At 45.3% G+C, this 19654-nt stretch overlaps 1 protein-coding gene across 1 annotated transcript in view; it reads left to right on the top strand.

Annotated features, from left to right (window-relative positions):
• The window catches only part of LOC310818856 (collagen alpha-1(XI) chain-like), a gene marked incomplete at its 5' end in the record, with an annotated part of 64234 nt that overhangs the window by 19649 nt on the left and 24931 nt on the right, over positions 1–19654 (top strand). The window contains 25 exon segments of the mRNA XM_083689921.1: positions 2563–2664; positions 3108–3215; positions 4954–5268; positions 6638–6700; positions 6907–6948; positions 7365–7427; positions 9381–9455; positions 9881–9964; positions 10561–10617; positions 11086–11139; positions 11457–11510; positions 11898–11951; positions 12119–12172; positions 13148–13201; positions 13326–13370; positions 14248–14301; positions 14405–14449; positions 15834–15887; positions 16832–16876; positions 17280–17333; positions 17445–17489; positions 17845–17898; positions 17989–18033; positions 19010–19063; positions 19275–19382. Of these exon segments, the coding sequence (XP_083546047.1) occupies positions 2563–2664; positions 3108–3215; positions 4954–5268; positions 6638–6700; positions 6907–6948; positions 7365–7427; positions 9381–9455; positions 9881–9964; positions 10561–10617; positions 11086–11139; positions 11457–11510; positions 11898–11951; positions 12119–12172; positions 13148–13201; positions 13326–13370; positions 14248–14301; positions 14405–14449; positions 15834–15887; positions 16832–16876; positions 17280–17333; positions 17445–17489; positions 17845–17898; positions 17989–18033; positions 19010–19063; positions 19275–19382 (1782 nt within the window).

Genomic DNA, 19654 nt, shown 5'->3' with positions numbered 1-19654 from the left:
GTTATGCTGTAGTTATAACTTTGGACAAAGATCCTTTATTTGTAGGCATAAGACTAGTGGGAGTTGGCAAATAGTAGAACTCGCAGCTTACTTTGGGCGTTCTTTATGTCCATGTACCGGTATCTTTGGGACTGCCAATCTAGTAAGGTAAAAACATTGGAAATGTCTCTTACAGGCTAAGTGATCCAACAGAGAAAGAATTTGACTCGGCTCCCACTTCAAATAAATGTTTTCCATGTATTTGTACCTATTTCTTAATATAGTTTGTATTCCATTGATAGAGACACACTCATATTTCAAAAGCAACCTCGAAGCTTTTCCTCATCTTGTCTAATTGGTGTTTTATGATAACTGGCTCCACTGGATCCCTAACACAAGCCCACAAAGCTGGTGTCCTTAGCCAATCCTGCTAATCGAAATACAATGCTTTGTGTCTGGGTTTTTTCGGTATTCCAAAATCCTCTCCTGTAGGCTGACATTTTCCAACAGTATTTCACTAAATAACTGATGAGCTCACACTGGAAACTTTCCTTTTTCCCTGCCACGAAGTCTGAGCCCACTTTGGAGTGGCTTCAGTGATTTATATCACTAATGAGTTCTGCAGGCTCTCTGCCTTCCACTCCCAGGGAAACTCAAGCCTTTCCTTCCACAGCTAGACTCCCAATACCTGGAAAAGTGAAGTTATATATCGCTGGCCTGCCTAAACGTTTCATTGAAATTACAACACAAAAGTGAATCAGGTTGATAGTCATAGTTCTGTTTATTAAAATATCTAGTGGATGAATGGCAGATGATGGTCGTGGAAAAGGTGGCTTCATCAGCATTCTTTCTTTAGACTTGACAAGAGTAAGCAGACAAAAAGGAGCATTCAGAAATAGTTATTAGACTATTAGTTATTAGCGTAATTAGACTGAATTAATAGTTATATTATCAACCAATAAAGTATTCCATGTCTATATATCAGATAACCACAGGAAAGTAACCAAGGTTCAGTAGCAATGGGGGGGGGGGGGGGGGGGTCATGGAAGTATTCAAAGATCATGGCTATATCCTGGCCTCTAACAAAAATGACCTTGACCCCCTACCCCATGATGCTTTGCAGCACACAGCCACATGCCTGGATGGAGGGGGGGGAGACTATTTTTATGAGCACACTTCAATATTTATGCCTTTCATCCAGCTCTCTCGCCTGCGGTGGTGAAGGCCTGAGGCTTGGCCGGGCTCTTCAGGCCCATAAATCTACTACCTCTCTCTCTCTCTCTCTCTCTCTCTCTCTCTCTCTCTCAGTCTCTCTCTCTCCCTCTCTCTCTCTCCCTCTCTCTCTCCCTCCCCCCCCCTCTCTCTCTCTCTCTCTCCCTCTCCCTCCCCCCCCCCCCTCTCCCCCCCCCTCTCTCCCCCCTCTCTCTCTCTCTCTCTCTCTCTCTCTCTCTCTCTCTCTCTGGCTGGCTGGCTGGCTGGTGCTTCTCTCCGGCCTCTCTTCCGCAGCCAGTGGAAGGCCGCCAGCCCATCAGGCCTTGGGTCTTTTATTATTTTTATGAGCTCAGCAGTTGTACTGGGACTAATATTTATCCCCCTCTGATAGACGGAGAGATATCACGGGGCAGCCTGTTAACTTAATCTGCCTGGCCTTTGTTTTGACTGGTCACACTCCTTTTTATCCAAGGAAAAGGAGGTTAAAGAAGCATCAAAGAGAGGTTGGACATAGTGCTGCTGTCAACATTCATTCATTTATTTGGTTTCACTACCTGTTGTGTTTCATTCAAGTCATCCACTGCCAGGCAACATGGAGGATAATGAATCGGAAGTGAAAAAAACGATAATGTATTTGTACTGTTTAAAAGCCTCCACCGCAGGCTGTTCAAGTCCTTCATTTTCTCTTTAAGTATAATTATAACCCCCCTACTGTAAGTTGACCATAAGTGTTTGCCCACAGAGTAAACCCATCCAGAGGCCTCTGTTTAAGACAGCCCATTAGTACACACGGCCAGGAGGCGACCGCTGGCTGTTCAAAACACGGCTGAGCAGATGAGTTTTCATTGGCACCGCATTAACCCTCTAACATCCTGTTGTATGCAAACAAGAGTCTTTATTGCTATTTACTTGGTTACAGACTTTTCAACAGGTCATGTGAAACAAAATTGGGCAGGGGGAGGGGGGGATGGGGGGATGGGGAGGGGGGTAAGAGTCAAACAAACACCAAATCAATGTCTGAGAGTCTCAGAAAGGAATGTTCATGTCATCCATGTGTGAAATACTCTGAATTCTGTGTTTATTTTGTCATTATGGATGCTATATCATGGACGTACTACCATTTTACTGTAATAATTTAGAGGATGCATAAAACATTGAATAACAATGATTTGATCTTCTAAAATATAAGACAGTACTATTTCCCTCAAAAACATTGGTATGTTTTTCTTATGACAACACTCAAAGGCTATGTAAATATGTGAAATATGTCTGATAGACATAACAATATCCTTTTTTGTTGAAAAAAGGACGACCGTATTTACATGCTTGTACTAACTGATTGCTTGTTCAACTGTCTCTTCTCACATCCAGTACAATTCCTATGACTTAGAGTACAGTGAGTTCTATGACTACAGTGAGGGAGCAGTAGCCACTGAAGCTCCTCCAACTGAGGGAGCCAAAACTGAAAAAGAGGTAAAACACACACACACGCACACACACACACCCACACACACACACACACACATGCGCACGCATACGTGCACACCCACTGTTTTGTCATGTGGTCGCTGCCATTGATGGCAACCTCTGCCTTGCCCTTCTCTCAGGGTGTGTGGTCATCTCTCATTACCTTGTCCATCAAGGCCCTTACCAGGCCTGTCCTAGCTTCACTATCCCACATTCTCTCTCTCTTTCTCTCTCCCTCTCTCTCTTCCCGAACTTCCTGTCTGTTATTCTGCCTGTCCTCTAAGTTATCTAATATCTCATATCCAATGATGACTAAAGGAAACAGTTATTACAGCACACCATTAGATGGTACGCAAGCTTCATGTTTCAGAACGTACCTTTTATCTTGTCTGTGTTTTAATGTTTGTTTGGTTCTCCTCTTGTTTCCCTGTGTCATTACCTCCCGCTAGGTGGCGGCCAACGAGGACGCATACTACTACCCTGAGTTGGAGCTTAACTACGGAGCCGTCGACGGTAGCCAACCTGAAACCCCTACCGACACAACCGGACCCAGTGAGGTACATGCTTCTCTTATATAAAATATCACACTTTTATGACAAAAATATACTGTTTAAATGTGTATTTTAATCAGAGTCAGAGCATGTACTCTGTGATTATTTCAACAGCAGAACGGCGAGACAGAAAGGCATAAAACATTCTATACTGTGTGGTGGCGTTTGAGACATATGGAATGTTGAGGCGCTGCCAATCTACATGATGTAATGTCAATACCTCATGTCTTATACTGTCAGAACTTTCCATCATATCCATTTATTTTCAGATCCATTTACAATGAAATTGTTACTGGAAAAATTTACACTTTATGTCTTGTATGCTTATAGAGATTGTTTAGCATATGGATTTACAAACGACCCTATTCACAGTTAAAGGGGGTGTCTGCGTTCTGGTTAGTGTCTCATGTGGGTTCAAGAAGCTTGAGTTTGTGCACATATTTCCTACAAGGAATCTTCTGTTGGACATGTGTCTCAAAGCTCCCCAACCATTTGGAAATGACAAAGCACTCAGCAAGCTTTCAATATCCAAGTCAGACTGCCAGATTGACTTTTGATAGTCACAAAGATAAAATCCAAAACATGCTTGAAAGACTCATCATCAACAATTACAATCTAATCCGTACCATCCTCCTCGGGGGTTAACCCAAGTATCTTAACTATTTTCATTATTATTTATTTATTATATATTTATTTTATTCTGTTTATACAAGTTCTTCTATAACCATTCAGATCAATCTGATCTTGATAAAGGCTGAAATAGGAACTATTTGCCAGTTAATAAACCGTGACCAATGGGAAATAATGAGACAGGGGCATCTCCCTCTGTTTGTCTCGTATCCAGAACTTGGCAGATCCTGTCTTAATTTGTGCTAAACCATCACATAAAACGCTCCATAATGAGGAACATCCGAGATTAAACTGAAACAATATGGATGCACACTAGCGCTTGCCAAACGTCTGTCTGTGATGATGTACCTTTAGGGGGATAATACAACCCAAGACATTACGTTCGTTTGAGGAGACAAGCTGCAGGATTAATGAGGGAAAACAAACATGTCCTGTACATTATCATGGCTGTATTTTCCCATGAAACAGGTCTTTAAAGGCATGAAGCCTTTTGATTGGAGATTAAAAGCACAGCAGATCCTTTTAGAATTTGTGCGGATTGGTGTGTAAGACATCTGTTTTTGAGATACCAATTGAAGATGCCAGTTTCAAAATGACAGAATTGAGCAGACATCTTTCAAAATCATGACCCCTTAACAACATGGAAGTGCTATTGCTGATATTCTTACTGCCCTTCAAACAATACATAATTCTGGTAGTTAGTCTAGAATTATGCACACTAAATAATAACCCTAAATCATGTTTATCTGTAAACATGTGTGATATGGATATGGGTCTGACCTACTGTGAGAGTAATTTTACACACATGAGTCAGGACTTATATAATCCTTTCTGTTAAAGTTTATAGAATTGACCTTAAAATCTTTGTTTTGACACTTTGTTGAGGTCTAACCATTTGACATGGTTAAAAGCATCTGTTCTGTACCCATGCTTTAACTGTGACTCATATTTGAAATCATGTGAAAGTCAGTCAATAAGACTATTCACATGCTTTGACTTCACTAACCACCTCTCCATGTTCCCTCCACCCCTCCCCTCCACCCCTCCCCTCCACCCCTCCCCTCCACCCCTCCCCTCCACCCCTCCCCCCCCCACACCGATTCGGTTCAATCAGAACTACGAAGAGGAAATAGTCGATGATTATATCACCGGAGTCGAGCAGGTGGGGGCTGACCCTACGGCTGCCGCCGAAACGGCCGCGCCCGTGGCGGCCAAAGACAAGGTGGATCCAGGCGCCAACTCATACGACTTCAAGGAGTACGAGTTGAAAGAGTATGACACCAAAGAGTTTGATAAGAAGGAGTATGAGTATGGTTTCTATGATGAGTACGGTACCGGCGGCGCCAACGAGGCCAAGCCCACCCCCTCGGTGTACGAGGATGAGTTTGGACCCGGTGTTCCTGCTGAGACTGACATCACTGAGAGCAGTGTAAGTGGAGGGGCTTCCATACTCAATGCCCTGGGTGTCAGAGGTTACTGCTGACTCTGGCGGGGTGCCTGTGGTGCCTTGATGAATTAGATCTGTTGGTCACTTCGACAGCAGAAATGTGTTTTTTAAATTAAGAAAACAATTTAAATTACGGAAATGCCACACCACGGGGTATTAATATGATGTTGAAAGAGTCATGTCACTTTCTTACTCCAACTCCCACAAACACACACACACACAGACATTTCATCAATCTCTGTCCTTCTCATTTTACACACATAAACACACGTCAACCTAGCTGTCAGCGCAGTTACTCTCTTACGACCTCCTGACCCCTGCTTTTGACCAATCACATTCTTTTCACAGTCTCTAAAGTAGTAACCAAAAAAACATGTTGATGACTAAGCAGGTTTTTTGCCTGGAAATCCATCTTGCTAAATCTCAGCACATGAACCTAATCTATCACTAGTCACCACTCTCCAGTGTGGCCATTTTTTTGTGCCCATCCACGAGTTTATCTGAAACAAAACATGTCGATGACTAAGCAGTTTTTCGCCTGGCGAAATCCATCTTGATTAATCTCAACACGTGAACCTAATCTTTCACGAGTCACCACTCTTCAGCAATGGCCATTTTCCAATCCTGCCCCCCCCCCCCCGCGCCCCCCAAGGCACGGATGTCTCTGAAACAGGAAGTGACATAATCCCTGTCTGGATGTGGGCTCTATCTGTCTCTGCCTGAGCTACCATTATAACAGCTCATCAGTAGCTCTTTGTGAGGTCTCCCCACTAGCAGAAGCCTCATGCCCAGTCCATTATGGTTTTGGGAGTATTTCTCTTCTCCTGAACATAGACACTGTGTATAATCTAGGGTTCTTTTTAAATGGTTGCTGAATTCCTCGTGTGTGAGGTCATTGTGTGAATAGTGTCAGGTGACGACCCCTGCATTTATGTGCAGTTGCTGTCTGTGGCTTAAAGAAGCGTAATAAATAGAATTCAAACCAGAGCCCAAATTATGGCTTCTTACAAACCAATTCTTGCGGTTGATTTTTCCTATGAAGAAAAAAAAAAACGGCATTTAGCCTGAATAACGAACTTAACTCCTTTCCACTACACATAGCACTACTCAGCACTCTTAAAGGCATTTTTTAGCTCTTTACTATGTTAGCGTATTAAGCAGTGACCCTAACTAAAGCAAGGACACCCATTTGGGCAGGGCCTCCCCTGCGTATTGGTTTCAATTCACAACGCTGGTGTCGTCATCAGTCTTTGAAGTTGCTCTGGAGGCTACACCCTGTCTACCTCCGTATTTAAGGGGTAAGATACTGACGTCATCAGAGAGCTTCACCATGTCTGTCTTGTGTTCACAGGTGGGACGTGGTGGTTACCTGGGAGAGAAGGGGGAGAAAGGCGAACCAGCTGTCATTGAGCCTGTGAGTTCAAGACAATCCATAGTAGCATCAAAACTGCAACAACTTCTCCCTTAACTACAGTTAACTTAACTATTCTATACCAATAAAACCATTGGCAGTTAGCCTAGTGAACATCATCAACCTCCCCTCTTGGACTACACACTTTTTCTGCCTGTAGATTTACTGCCCGCTCTAAATGCTACTGTATCCATTTTTTCCTCTTTCAGGGGATGCTTGTAGAAGGACCCCAAGGAGCCCCCGGCCAAGCAGTGAGTATCACATTCTCCCAGACTCTTTTCACAGATGGAGAACCGTTAAAGAGGGGGAAAAAAACCTGTCTCGGATGGAAAGTGTTTGAGTCCTGCTAGCGAGCCTCTATAGAGAGTGGAGGGAGACGGTTAGAAGTGTATGTCACTGGGAGTTGATAGATTAAATGTGGTTGGTAGCGCTGGTTAGTGAGTAGGCTGTGGTACGCTGTGGTTTGTGACACTGTGGGTTAAGCGTGCGTGTGTGTGTGTGCGTGTGTGTGTGTGTGTGTGTGTGTCTGTGTGTGTGTCTGTGTGTGTCTGTGTGTGTGTGTGTGTGTGTGTGTGTGTGTGTCTGTGTCTGTGTCTGTGTCTGTGTGTGTGTGTGTGTGTGTGTGTGTGTGTGTGTGTGTGTGTGTGTGTGTGTGTGTGTGTTTCAGGGTCTCCCCGGTACCCCAGGCCTGCAGGGTTCCCCAGGCTCCCATGGTGACCAGGGTGACAGGGTAAGTGAGAGCTGGCGTGGTTTAGGAGCATATGTATATTCCATATCCTATAGAAACGATGTGAGGAATTATGTTATTCTGCGCAGCACATTCATAAATGCCTAGGCAATCATATCTTCCCCTCAAAATATAAACATTTAAACAAAACAAAAAATCTATATGAAAACCACATCAATACAACAAACTGACATCCGTAGATGATGTTTGACAGATTAAAGTGTGCAAGCTTGGGTAGGAGTTTATTCCTTATCTGTAGGAACATCGCTGTAACGATGTTCCATCTTTAAAACTCTCCTCCATCTTGTTTTGTAAGGAGGAAAATTATCATTCTCTCGTTTAGTTTGTTTTACTATCTTCTGCTCTTTTGGGTATTGGGCTCATAACATGGGGAAAATGAGGCAATTGGACACAGCTGGCTATTGCACTAAAAAAGAGGAAAGTGGAAGAAAGACAGAGGGGTAGGCAGGGAAATCAGATATGCCCATAAACTGAACTCTCATTATCCCAACGAGAAGTTGTAAGACCCAAGTTTTGTTGATGCCTCACATGGCGAGCTTCAAGAGTTGAGCTTCAAGGGGCCCGACTCTCAAGTCAATCAAGAGACAACCTCCGTGTTATGTCGGTGTGTCAGCTTTCCTTTTTAAGACTACAGGAACCTCCACTTTCTCTTGATTGATTGTCAGACACAGAATAAGTGCTCTCCCCCCCCTCCAGAAAGCTGCTTGTTTTTCCCAAATGTGGTGAAACCCCCATCCCACCCACTACACCCCATCCCCCCCTCTTCCCATCACCCCCACCTCCCCTCCTCTCCTGGAGGGGTTAACTCTTCGAATACCCCTCGGAGAAAGCAAGACACACCCACCTCAGCAGTCTTGAAACGGCCTCTTTACACAAAAGCCTTTTTGTTCCAAAAGGGGGTCAAAATGATCAGAAAATATTTTGCTGATCCTCGATCCCCCCCCTTGTTTCTTTTTTTTTTTCTCTCCCTCTGTAACCCTCCCAAGAGTAGCCGTCTCGCTGAGAATCGTCAGAGCGATTAAACGTGATGCATTGGTGCGGTGGTTATTGCGGTTTTGGAGAGCAGGGTCGCCTACATTGTACAGCATATTTCTCACATCGACCCCCTCCCCCCACACCCTCCCCCCAGCCCTGCAGAGACACTGCGGGCACTAGATGGCGCTGTGCTGACTGTGAGGCAGCGAGGAGCGTGTTTCCCCTCAGGCCAAGCCAGTCGTCTCGAAGCACACATGGGAACAATTTGAGCCAAGCAGTCTGAGAATGGTGCGCGTGATAAGCCTGCTAAAGAGATCACTCTGCTCGGGCGATGCAGTCGATATTATTTATGATCCATCTTTCTTTTCTTTTTTTTTGGTTTAATGATAATTCGAGCATATGTTAGTTTTTAGTTCACCATAAACAGAATGTGATATAGCCAGATACCTTTATATTAATTTAAATACATGCTCTGTCATTTGAATTTCTGGTTAAAAGTTGAATGGCTCAGTAGCTAATGCTTCCAGTCTCAAAGCTCATTATGCCAAGCTGGATATGCACAGTATAAAGCAGAAACTGTCCTGTCCTTGGATAATGGACTCTGTTACTTGGCCCAGTGATGCAGGTCACTACGGCAAAACCTCAAACGTCATATGGATTGAATCAGCAATCACTCTCGTGGTCTTCAATACTCTTGAAAAAGGACACCAAATCTGCACAATTACTGATCTGGAAGAACCTCAAGCATTGGGTATCCTTGCTCTTTATTCCTCTCCAGAACCCCATGCCGCAGGGCTCTTTTCTACCCAAATAGTTTGTGCAGGAATTGTCATTACACACTCTCAGAGTATGCATCACATAAGGCTGAATCCTCTTGTGTCTCATCCTATCCTTTCAATGATTTATTAACTCTCTCTCTCTGTCTCTCTCTCTCTCTCTCTCTCTCTCTCTCTCTCTCAGGGTCCCCCTGGGCGTGCAGGCATTCCTGGTTCCGACGGAGTTCCTGGTCCTCCAGGTACCATTCTGATGCTGCCAGTAAGTCCCACCCACACCCCCGCCCCCCCGCCCGCCCGCCCGCCCGCCTGTGTCTTACATAACACCCACTCAGCTGAGTGCCTCAGTCTCTGGACCGTGGAGTCACCTCCCTTTAACAGCGTACCTCATTGCGTCGCCTTGAGCCCAAAGAATCCCAACCTCATTTGCTCATAGAGCCGGCAAATCACTCACCTTGTAAATGTCACTGAGCTCAATGGACTGTAACCAGTGACTGAGGCTCTCTGGTAGCTCTGAGGCAAACGCTGAAGCCGTCCGCGGCGCCCAGCGACAGGTTTAGAGGCGCTGCTGAACACGCCAGCGGGGGAGGAAATCGCTCGACGGGAAACCCGTTAGACGTCTCGCCGTGTCGACGGACTACGTTTGTTTGTTTACGTTGTGTCTCTGTCGCTGTTTCCACTCCACAGTTCCGCGGCGGTGGAGAGGCGCATAAGGGACCTGTGGTTTCCGCTCAGGAGGCTCAAGCCCAGGCCATCCTCTCCCAAGCCAGGGTAAAGAACTGTCCCAATGAATACAACGATACAATATGTCATAAAGTTTATACGTTTAACATGATCATATAACAACAATACTGTATATGATGAAATAATTGGTCTCAATACACCATTACATGTACAAAGTCCCATCTACACCATAGAAGATCCATAGTTTAACAGTATGTAAATGTAGGCCTAGAAATGTCTCATTTTACAAGCTTCATGGGTGGGGAGGATACTGTATTATAGGACCATTGTGGATGTTCATACATGCTCCTGGGTCTGACTAACATTGACCTGGTGGAAATAGGACACGCTCAATGGCTCTAAGCAATGTGTGTTTATGGACACATGGAGAATGTTATGAGGAAATATCACACAGGTTTATTACACTCACAAGACCCCATGGAGCAGGAAGCAGGTGCAAAAAGCAATTGTCACCTTTCTTTAATTGCCTGTTTCCATGTGGTTAGCATGATACGTAGCTTGGCTAAATCCCAAGTGTAGCATATGGGGGCTTTGTTTAGTTTGTGATAGGTGGAGACAGGTTTACGTGCATCAATGCTGTGCCCTGATTGGTTGTTCTTGACCACTCTGTCCATCCCACACAGCTCGCCATGAGGGGTCCTCCAGGACCAATGGGAATGTCAGGAAGATCTGGGCCTGTGGTGAGTCACCTTTCCACTGTTCACACACACACACACACACACACACACACACACATATATACACACACAAACATACACACACACACACACACACACACACACACACACACACACACACACACACACACACACTGTCTGGAGATTTGATGCTCAGATTTGACACTCAGCCAGTATGTTTGGCATGGGGACTGAAACATTGTGTGTTTCCTGCACTAACCCTGATGTCTTCCTCCCCATCGATCATGAAAGCTATTGAACTAGATCTTTTTTAAACTAATTGTCAGTTCAGACATTGATGACTGAGAAGGTAAAATATGATGTATTTTGAGTGGTATGCTTTTGTCTTGCCGGGTTGCAAGATAAAACATGACAGTGTGTGTGTGTGTGTGTGTGTGTGTGTGTGTGTGTGTGTGTGTGTGTGTGTGTGTGTGTGTGTGTGTGTGTGTGTGTGTGTGTGTGTGTGTCTAGGGAGGACCTGGATCTAATGGACTCAAAGGTGATGGAGGAGATTCTGGACCTCAGGTGAGGATACCTATCTACTAAGACACACACAACCCTGCCTTTCTTGATTACTTTAGAACATGTTCACATATACTCTACTATACTCTACTATACTCTACTATAGTCTAGTGTGTTAGTTTATCAGCTACCCTGTTAGTTGCAGGCAAAATACTTGTCTTGTAAGAACAAACCCATATAGTATTGATCCAGGATGTATAATTTCCTGGATAAGCTTTGTATAGTCTCATTCTCTGGTTTGTACTTCTTCACACTTCCATGTAATGAATATCAACACACTGAGCTACAATTCCAACGCGTTCTCACTTTTCTCTCTCCAGGGACCTCGGGGTCTTCAAGGTCCTACCGGCCCGCCGGGGAAACTTGGAAAGAGGGTAAGAGCCAGTTCCTGTTCCATGTCAGAGGCTCCGCCAGGATGTGTTTGTGCTTCGCCATGCGGCATGCCAACTCCCCATTGGCAGCGTGAGCCGATGCCTGTCATTGCAATAAAGCCAGTTTGGATCGAACCGTTACGGTTCGGCATTCGCCAAGTCTTCCGTCTTCCACTCGGCCCAGATGAACCCAATCATCCTTTCCTTCCCATATGAGGACCACCATTCACAGTGTAGCGAAGTGTCCCTCCAAAATGTGATATGGCGATGGTTTATTTGCATTGGTTCTACTTAGTAGGTCAGAGAGGCTTCGTATTCTTGCGAAGGATGTTATTGACGTTATCGTCATGACATCGGACATCTCTAAATGTGTTTTTGTCTGATCTCCAGGGCCGTAATGGCGCAGATGGAGGGAGGGGAATGCCCGGGGAGTCAGGGGGCAAGGTACGTATCCACATCTACCCACTACCATCTTCAGCGTCCAAACCTTTGACTGCTGCACATACAGATCCGTGTATCAGTGATTTCCATGTGACCTTTCAACCTGGTTCCCATTGCTGTGGCATGTGTGATGCTGACCTGTATGCTGTCGTGTGACTTCTATTCTACAGGGTGACCGCGGTTTCGACGGGCTTCCAGGTCTCCCCGGCGACAAGGGGCACAGGGTAAGTACAGGAGACCAACCTGCTGCCATTTTAGTTGAGGTCATGTGGCTGGGTATATTGTTCTAGCAGGTTGGTTTGGGATGGGCGTATGTGACATAAATGTTTATAACACGGTTCCTTTATTTAGCTAGCATGAGCAAGAGCCTCAGCGGGGTCGTCGAGACAGAGCAGTATGTGGTTTTAGCCTCTCCTTGTTGAAACTAAAATAGAGTTCTGCGTCGTGTCCTGTCCACCAGCTCCTTCGTTGATATCAGTCGGTATGCTAGTCATTGATTGCCCTAGCTTTTCTTGAACGCTTAAGGCTCAATTTATGTCTCAAAATACGTTCAAAGGACGACATTCTACTGAACTATCAATCTGTGAACTCCGAACGTACTCATTGAGCTACACGCGGGCCACACTGTAACCCTGTAACCTTTCCTCAGAGAAAAGCCATGACTAAAATGTACATTTAGTCGTAGTCAAAGCCTTATGTCTATCTCCATGCTGTAGCTACGCTGGGGCCTTGACAGGCATTGACAGACAAGGACACTGGAACCATTAGACCTCGTTATAAGTATAACACTCGCCCCAATTACAGTGGGCGGCTGCATCCCTAGAACCACTTGCTTCCCTTTGAACTGGGCTTTTAGGAGGAGAAACGCCTAGGCTGATCCGTGCTGAGTTTGGAGTTCGAGGAATTTCGCCCTATACAGAGTATGGAAATAAAGGGCCAAAGATCACAGAGTAGTGTATTTCCAGACACTGTACTGGGCTCTTATCCCTAATCCTGGCCTGGGTAATTACAGGGCACCCAGCGGAAGGCCAGGCCCCATATAGGCCTCAGAGTAGGGACTATAAATAGTTGAAACAATGGTAGACTGGGCCAAGAGTGGTGTGATTGTAATATCGCGATGCTGTCTCTCTCTCTCTCTCTCTCTCTCTCTCCCCTCTCTCTCTCTCTCTCTCTCTCTCTCTCTCTCTCTCTCTCTACAGGGAGAGCAGGGTCCTACCGGCTCACCAGGATCTCCAGGAGATGATGGCCAGAGAGTGAGTTCCGTTCCATCCGCCCCCCCCCTTCTTTTCCCCACCAAATCCCCCTCTCTTCTCAGCCTTTCACACAAATGTTGGAGCGTTCCACAGTAACCCTCACTTCCTCCCTATCTGTCTACAGGGCGAGGATGGCGAGATCGGACAGAGGGGTCTGGCAGGAGAGAGCGTAAGCCTTTTATATCATTAATGCCATAGTCAGAGAAACCTGCATAGCTCCAGTTTACACATCCCCATGTTGGAGATTACCACAACTTCAAGTCGTCGTCCCCCCTCTCTCTCTCTCTCTCTCTCTCTCTCTCTCTCTCTCTCTCTCTCTCTCTCTCTCTCTCTCTCCAACAACACATATGCTTCAGGCAACATACCTGCATCCTCCCCTCTACACCCATTATGACAATTACTTCAACAGAGGACCCCACCCTCCACTCCCAACACACTCAATTGCATTCCTGCCTGCTATGTTCATCACGTCTGTAACTGTGCCCTTGTCGAGGCAGACGGGGAGTGGGGGATAGGCCTAATAGCTTCACAGTCAGGAAACGGAGCTGGAGAATGTGCTATTCTCACACTGCTCATGAGAAATGGACATAATCTCCATGCTTTTCTTCAAATGGACCATGTCGTCGTATATATTATTACCACAGTTAACCAAATATTTGTACACATAATTAATGTATCACACACTGTCCAAACGACAAAAGAGAGCAGTACAAGTAGAGCACCCCCCCCCGACCCCCCAACCCTCAACCCCGCCAACCCCCACCCCCCAGGCCCCCACCCCCCAGGCCCCAGCCCCCAGGCCCCAGCCCCCAGCCCCCCCACCTTCTGTAATACTTGCAGTTACCACATTTTACCACATGAGGTCAGTGTTTCAGCCACTCATCTCAGAATAAGGCTTCAGTGGATCATAAGTGCTCTTCGTGCTACTCTTGTTACTAAGTGCTTCAGCACCATCTTACTCTCAAATGAACATCATTGACCAGCACTCTCTTTTTTATGAATATCTGATACAATTATTTTGTCTAATACTATTCCTCATCATACAGGGTCCAAGAGGTCTACTGGGTCCTAGAGGGTCTACCGGTCCTTCAGGACAGCGTGTATGTACCGCTACAATAACATTGGCTACTATAACTCTTGAAAAACTACACTTTTACCTCCTATTTGTGGTAATATGTCATTAAACGTGTCACGTATTCACAGGGTCTCCCTGGACTTGATGGCCAATCCGGGCCCAAAGGGAACATGGTGAGAATGGACATCTGTCTATGCCTGCTACATGCCACACAGTACACATGTCAGTTAGTCCATCATTCAGCCACACTCTATAATCAGACATCATAGGAGGGAAAGTAAATACACCAAAAAGGGCCATCCTTCACCTCAGAGCAGCACTACTTTGGTTACCATGTGGTTTTGGCCAGGGGCTGTAGAACTACGTCTTCCAATCTCTAAATGGCGACCTTTGACCTCTAAATCTAACCTGACAACAGTGCGGGTCAAAGGTCAGATACTAATGAAAGGATGGGAGATGGGAGACTACAAGCTTACCAGGGGCAGCAGGGCCTGTGGCCTACTTGACCCTGCCTTGAAGAAGAGCTACCCTATAGTATGTCAACTCATTTGTTCAGCAAGAATATGTTATCGGGACGTTTGAGTAAGGATGAAGAAGTTGCGTGTCAAGCTGAAGCGCTTGTATGCTTTGAGTCAAAGAGATAAAGTCCCTACCAGCTACAGTGTTTTCTGTATCAGACGCTCATTAGGTGAATGTCTGTCTCATTTTCCCTGGAGCTGGCATTCATTACATGAGACCACTTTTCTCAACAATCACTGTATTATGACTCCATTTACTGTAAGTGTTGCCCCCAACCCAGACACTGTTATTCAACTGTGATTCTGTGAATCAGGCCTTTGTTGAGTGTTTCTCAAGTGTTTTGACAATTTACAGCTGTATACCCCACAATACATCCCCAAGGGCCTCATTATGTGTGTGTGTGTGTGTGTGTGTGTGTGTGTGTGTGTGTGTGTGTGTGTGTGTGTGTCTGTGTGTGTCTGTGTGTGTGTGTGGTATGTGACACACAATAAGTCTCAGCAGGGATGTGAACAAACACATAATTCCAGTCAGTTCTATTATTCTTAACTCAGTCGCAGATGTATCAATTGCCTCCACGGTCTTTGGAGAGGGAGAGAGCGGTAATTTCACAATTCTGAACACAAATAGTCAAAGCAGTTGAAATCGATGTAAGGTTCCACTCGATCCAAACTGGTATGAGGAAGTTTCCAGGGAAAGGCAAAACAACATTCTCTCCATGCAGTGAGACAGCTGTGTGCATCAACAATCCAGTTGAACGTATTTTTGTTTTTCATAGTTGACTTTGTTTTATTGAGGAAACAATGAAAACCAAAATGCTCACTCACACAATGGAAGAGGGATGCTAGTCTGCCATGACTGCTACAGACAATGCCTCTCTATTCAGTACCTTACCTCAAAGTCTGTTCTACTTCCCTCATGTCTCTAGGATATACAACTGAACATACGCGACTAGAATGTGGAGACTACAGTAAGTCTCCTGTGAAATGAGTTTGTAGTTAGCAGAGAGAAACTGATCTTCTCTCTCTCTGTTCCTAACAGGGTCCACAAGGAGAGTCGGGCCCCGCCGGCCAGCAGGGTATCCCAGGCCCACAAGTACGTATCAGCAACCTAGCAGCAGGACTCCTTTTTTCTTCCCTTTTTCCTCTCTCTCTCTCCCTCTCTCTCTCTCTCTCTCCCTCTCTCTCTCCCCACTCTCTATCTCTCTCCGCCCCTCTCTCCCCCTCCCTCTCTCGTTGTCTTCCCCACCTCTCTCTCTCACTCTCTCTCTCCCTCTCTCTCTCCCCACTCTCTATCTCTCTCCCTCCCTTCCTCTCTCTTCTCTCTGCCCCCTCTCCCCCTCTCTCTCCCCCACCCCTCTCTCTCTCTCTTTCTTTTTTCTCATCATACCTTTTCACCATATCTATGGCACAGCAGGGAGTACTCTGACCTCAGATGGTCACACTCATGTTTTCTTAATCACTCGGATCCTCTTGTGTTTTCCTTTTCCTCTCCCTCCCTCCCTCCCTCCTTCCCTCCCTCCCTCCCTCCCTCCCTCGTTCCCCCATTCCTCAAATGTAGGGCACACGGTGGGATATCCTGTAGCATACTGTAGGTCGTCTGTCAGAGAGAGGAGAAATGAGAGTAGAGAGGAACTCCTCAACGCTAGCCTGTTACTGTCCAATTCTTCCATCACTTTCAAATGACACACATCTTGTACGAATTTGGTGCAGTTAACTCAATTTCACTGTCCAGTTGACAGCTCAATGGAGGATAATTGATTTTGGAATTATTTGTAACACAAAACAGGGTAGTCCATTTTATTGGAGGGCCAGAAGCGGTGTCCGTTGCCACAGAGAAAATCACACACTTGTGGATGGATAGGATGGCCTCATGCCACTGGAAAGGCTTTGAATAAGGCCTGTCCTGATTGTATACACATGAATGATATACTGTTTTCATTTGAGTTCTAATACCTAAGACAAATCCACTTTATCTAGTCAATAACTGTAACAGGGCTGCTCTGTTAAATGTGCTTTCTGTTTTCTATTATCTTCTAGGGCCTGGTTGGCCCTCAAGGCCCGATTGGACCTCCTGGTGAAAAAGTAAGTCTGAGAGAGAACCCAGCAACCCCCCTATCCTCCTCTGTTGTTTTAGATGGATTTCTGAGTCTGATCCTGTAAGTGATTCAACAGATTAATACTGTCGCTTTCCAAGCCATAGGCCTCTACTGGCTCACTGCTGCGTACAAAAGACTCTAACACACACTCAGACCCAGAACCACTCTATACACTATGTATCTTATACACTTTATTAAAACATTTTGTTTGTGGTTTTGGTGGGATGCCATGTTGGAAATACTGTTAGCTTGAAACGTGATGTGTTTTTTAAGTAGTTACAGAGGTGGACATGTGGATCAACCCATCTTTCTCGCTCTTTCGAATTATCTTCAACTCCTCTCTCTCTCTCTCTCTCTCTCTCTCTCTCTCTCTCTCTCTCTCCATCCAGGGGCCTCATGGTCTTCAGGGATTGGCTGGTTTGGGTGGTGCTGATGGTCCTCCCGTGAGTCTTTCATATACTTCCTGTTAAGTTAATCACCCGTCTGTCTCTAAGGCAGAAGCCCTCAGGTTAATATGCGTCGACTACGGTATCTAAACAGAATCTCTCTTCTAGGGTCATCCAGGAAAGGAGGGTCCTCCAGGAGAGAAAGGAGGAGTTGTAAGTCTCTTTTTTCATCATATTTGTTTTTCTATCCTTCAATCATACATGTGACCAACAATGACACAGATACAGTAAGAGCCCCACTGCCCAGCCATAGACTTAATCCAGGGGAGGCCGGTGGAGGTAGAAGGTAGATCAGAGGACGGGTTCATTGTAATGCATGGAATGGAATGAGGAGTGGTATCGAACAAGTGTTTTTTTTTATACTGTAAATTGATGGCTGGAAATAGACTTGAAACAACACTTGATAGCTTGAGCCTTTGACTATAGAATAGAATGTTCACTCACTTATACTGAAGCTCTATTGTCTGTGCAGAGTCACTATACACGTTATTTCCGCTGTGTCTTGTAGGGTCATCCTGGTTCTATGGGATCCCTCGGCTACCCTGGCCCTCGCGGTGTGAAGGTAAGCACCCTCTGGGTCACGCCCTTTGAACTCAGATTTACCACCTCTGCTTGAATTCAGTTTGATACTCTTTTTTTTCTCTTCATACAGGGTGCTGAGGGCATCCGAGGCCTTAAAGGTGGCAAGGGAGAAAAGGTAAACAGAAACACCTCTGTCTCCATCTCTTCTACCTCAACATGGCTGACAGATGTCAGTTCCAAAATGGCTGCCTCATAGTTGTAATTCCTTCTATTTTAGTTCCTTCTTTTAACATCCTGAGGGAGCAGATCAAGTGGGAAAGCCCTTAAATGACTATGAAGCTTGAAAAGGCCTCAGCCTATTGGGTTGTAATGGAGTGTAGCACATTAGGCTGGTATGAGGCTTTTTTACTGTGATTTGAGGAGATTGATGTGTTGCCATTGTTTTCCTCGCTCGTGTCTAAATGTTTCAGCTTGTGTATCCCCCCAGCGCCTCTCGTTAAACTTTCCTCTGAGTCAGCATTCATTCGAGGGAAACGCAGCTGAGCTTAGCGCGTATCCTATAAAGCCTTTTTAGTAGGCCGATCACTTAGGGTACGCCTTGATGTCAGCATTGTCCTCTGTTACCGTGATAATGTGCGAGGCAACATGCTGAATACCAAATTAAATCTGTTGTATGTCCAAGAAAAAGATCTTTGTAAGGTTGTATCTGTTGAATAAGTGTTCAGAGAGTGACTCGTTGGCTAAAGAGACATAACTATGATATCTGATATCTGACCCCTCATTCACATTCAGCATGTAGTAAAGAAATACATTTAAATGCTCGCATGCTGCATTCTGCTGTCTCACCAGCAGGTGTCAGTTGTCTGGATATTCCATCTGTAGTGCAGAAGTAGTGCATCCAGCCGTCAGCCCGCTGAGCGCTGTTCATGTTGTGACCACCAGGGGTCAGCCTTTATCTTCCATAGTGTACAGGAGATGCTTGAAATTGTCTTACACCGTTTTCTTCCCACTTTTAGATGGCATTTCACACTGATGATGTCAGATTGTCACTCTGTCTGTCATCACTCTGTCCCAACGTGACCACTATGTGACATCCTGGTAGTTATTGCTTGCTTAGCCATCATTAAAGCTGAATGTCCTTTCTTTTTCAGGGAGAAGATGGTTTCCCAGGGTTCAAAGGTGACATGGGTATCAAGGGTGACAAGGTGAATGGTCATTTCCAGTAACCTTCCTAAATGTAGTATTGACTACAATCACACCACTCAATAAAAGAAATTCATTGGGGGGAAAAAAAGCAAACCTTTGGAATAAACAGCAATATCCAAAGCATGAATTCAATGTAATCCCGTTCTGGGTCTCTTTTTATGCCGTGTTGATGGAGTAGACGTCTGACTGTGTTTGTGTGTGTTTATCCAGGGTGAAAACGGTGTCCTGGGAGTGCGTGGTGAAGATGGCCCTGAGGGCCCCAAGGGTCGATCAGGCCCCAACGGTGAATCTGGCCCCCTCGGAACAGCAGGAGAGAAGGTACAGTACTGCAGCTTTACTTCACCACCAACCTCAGGAAGCAGCATCGCAGTATGTAACAACTGCAACAACGTTGTAGCGAAGGTTGTTTTATGTTAGGATGATAAACTGTAATATCCCAAGGATTGCAGTCGGCCATTAATAATGAAAAGCAAATGTACGGACATGGAAATCATGTCAGTGTGAAATAAAGCGTTTCTTCCAGAACAGCACTGAGGCTTTATGATCGTTTAAGTTTTCTTTATGCTATTTTACGATGCCTGCAATGTATT

This window comes from Argentina silus, assembly GCF_951799395.1.
Source record: "Argentina silus genome assembly, chromosome: 18".
NCBI classification, from domain to species: Eukaryota; Metazoa; Chordata; class Actinopteri; order Argentiniformes; family Argentinidae; genus Argentina; species Argentina silus.
Note: the sequence above shows the minus strand (reverse complement) of the source record. Positions and strands in the feature narration are given on the sequence as shown.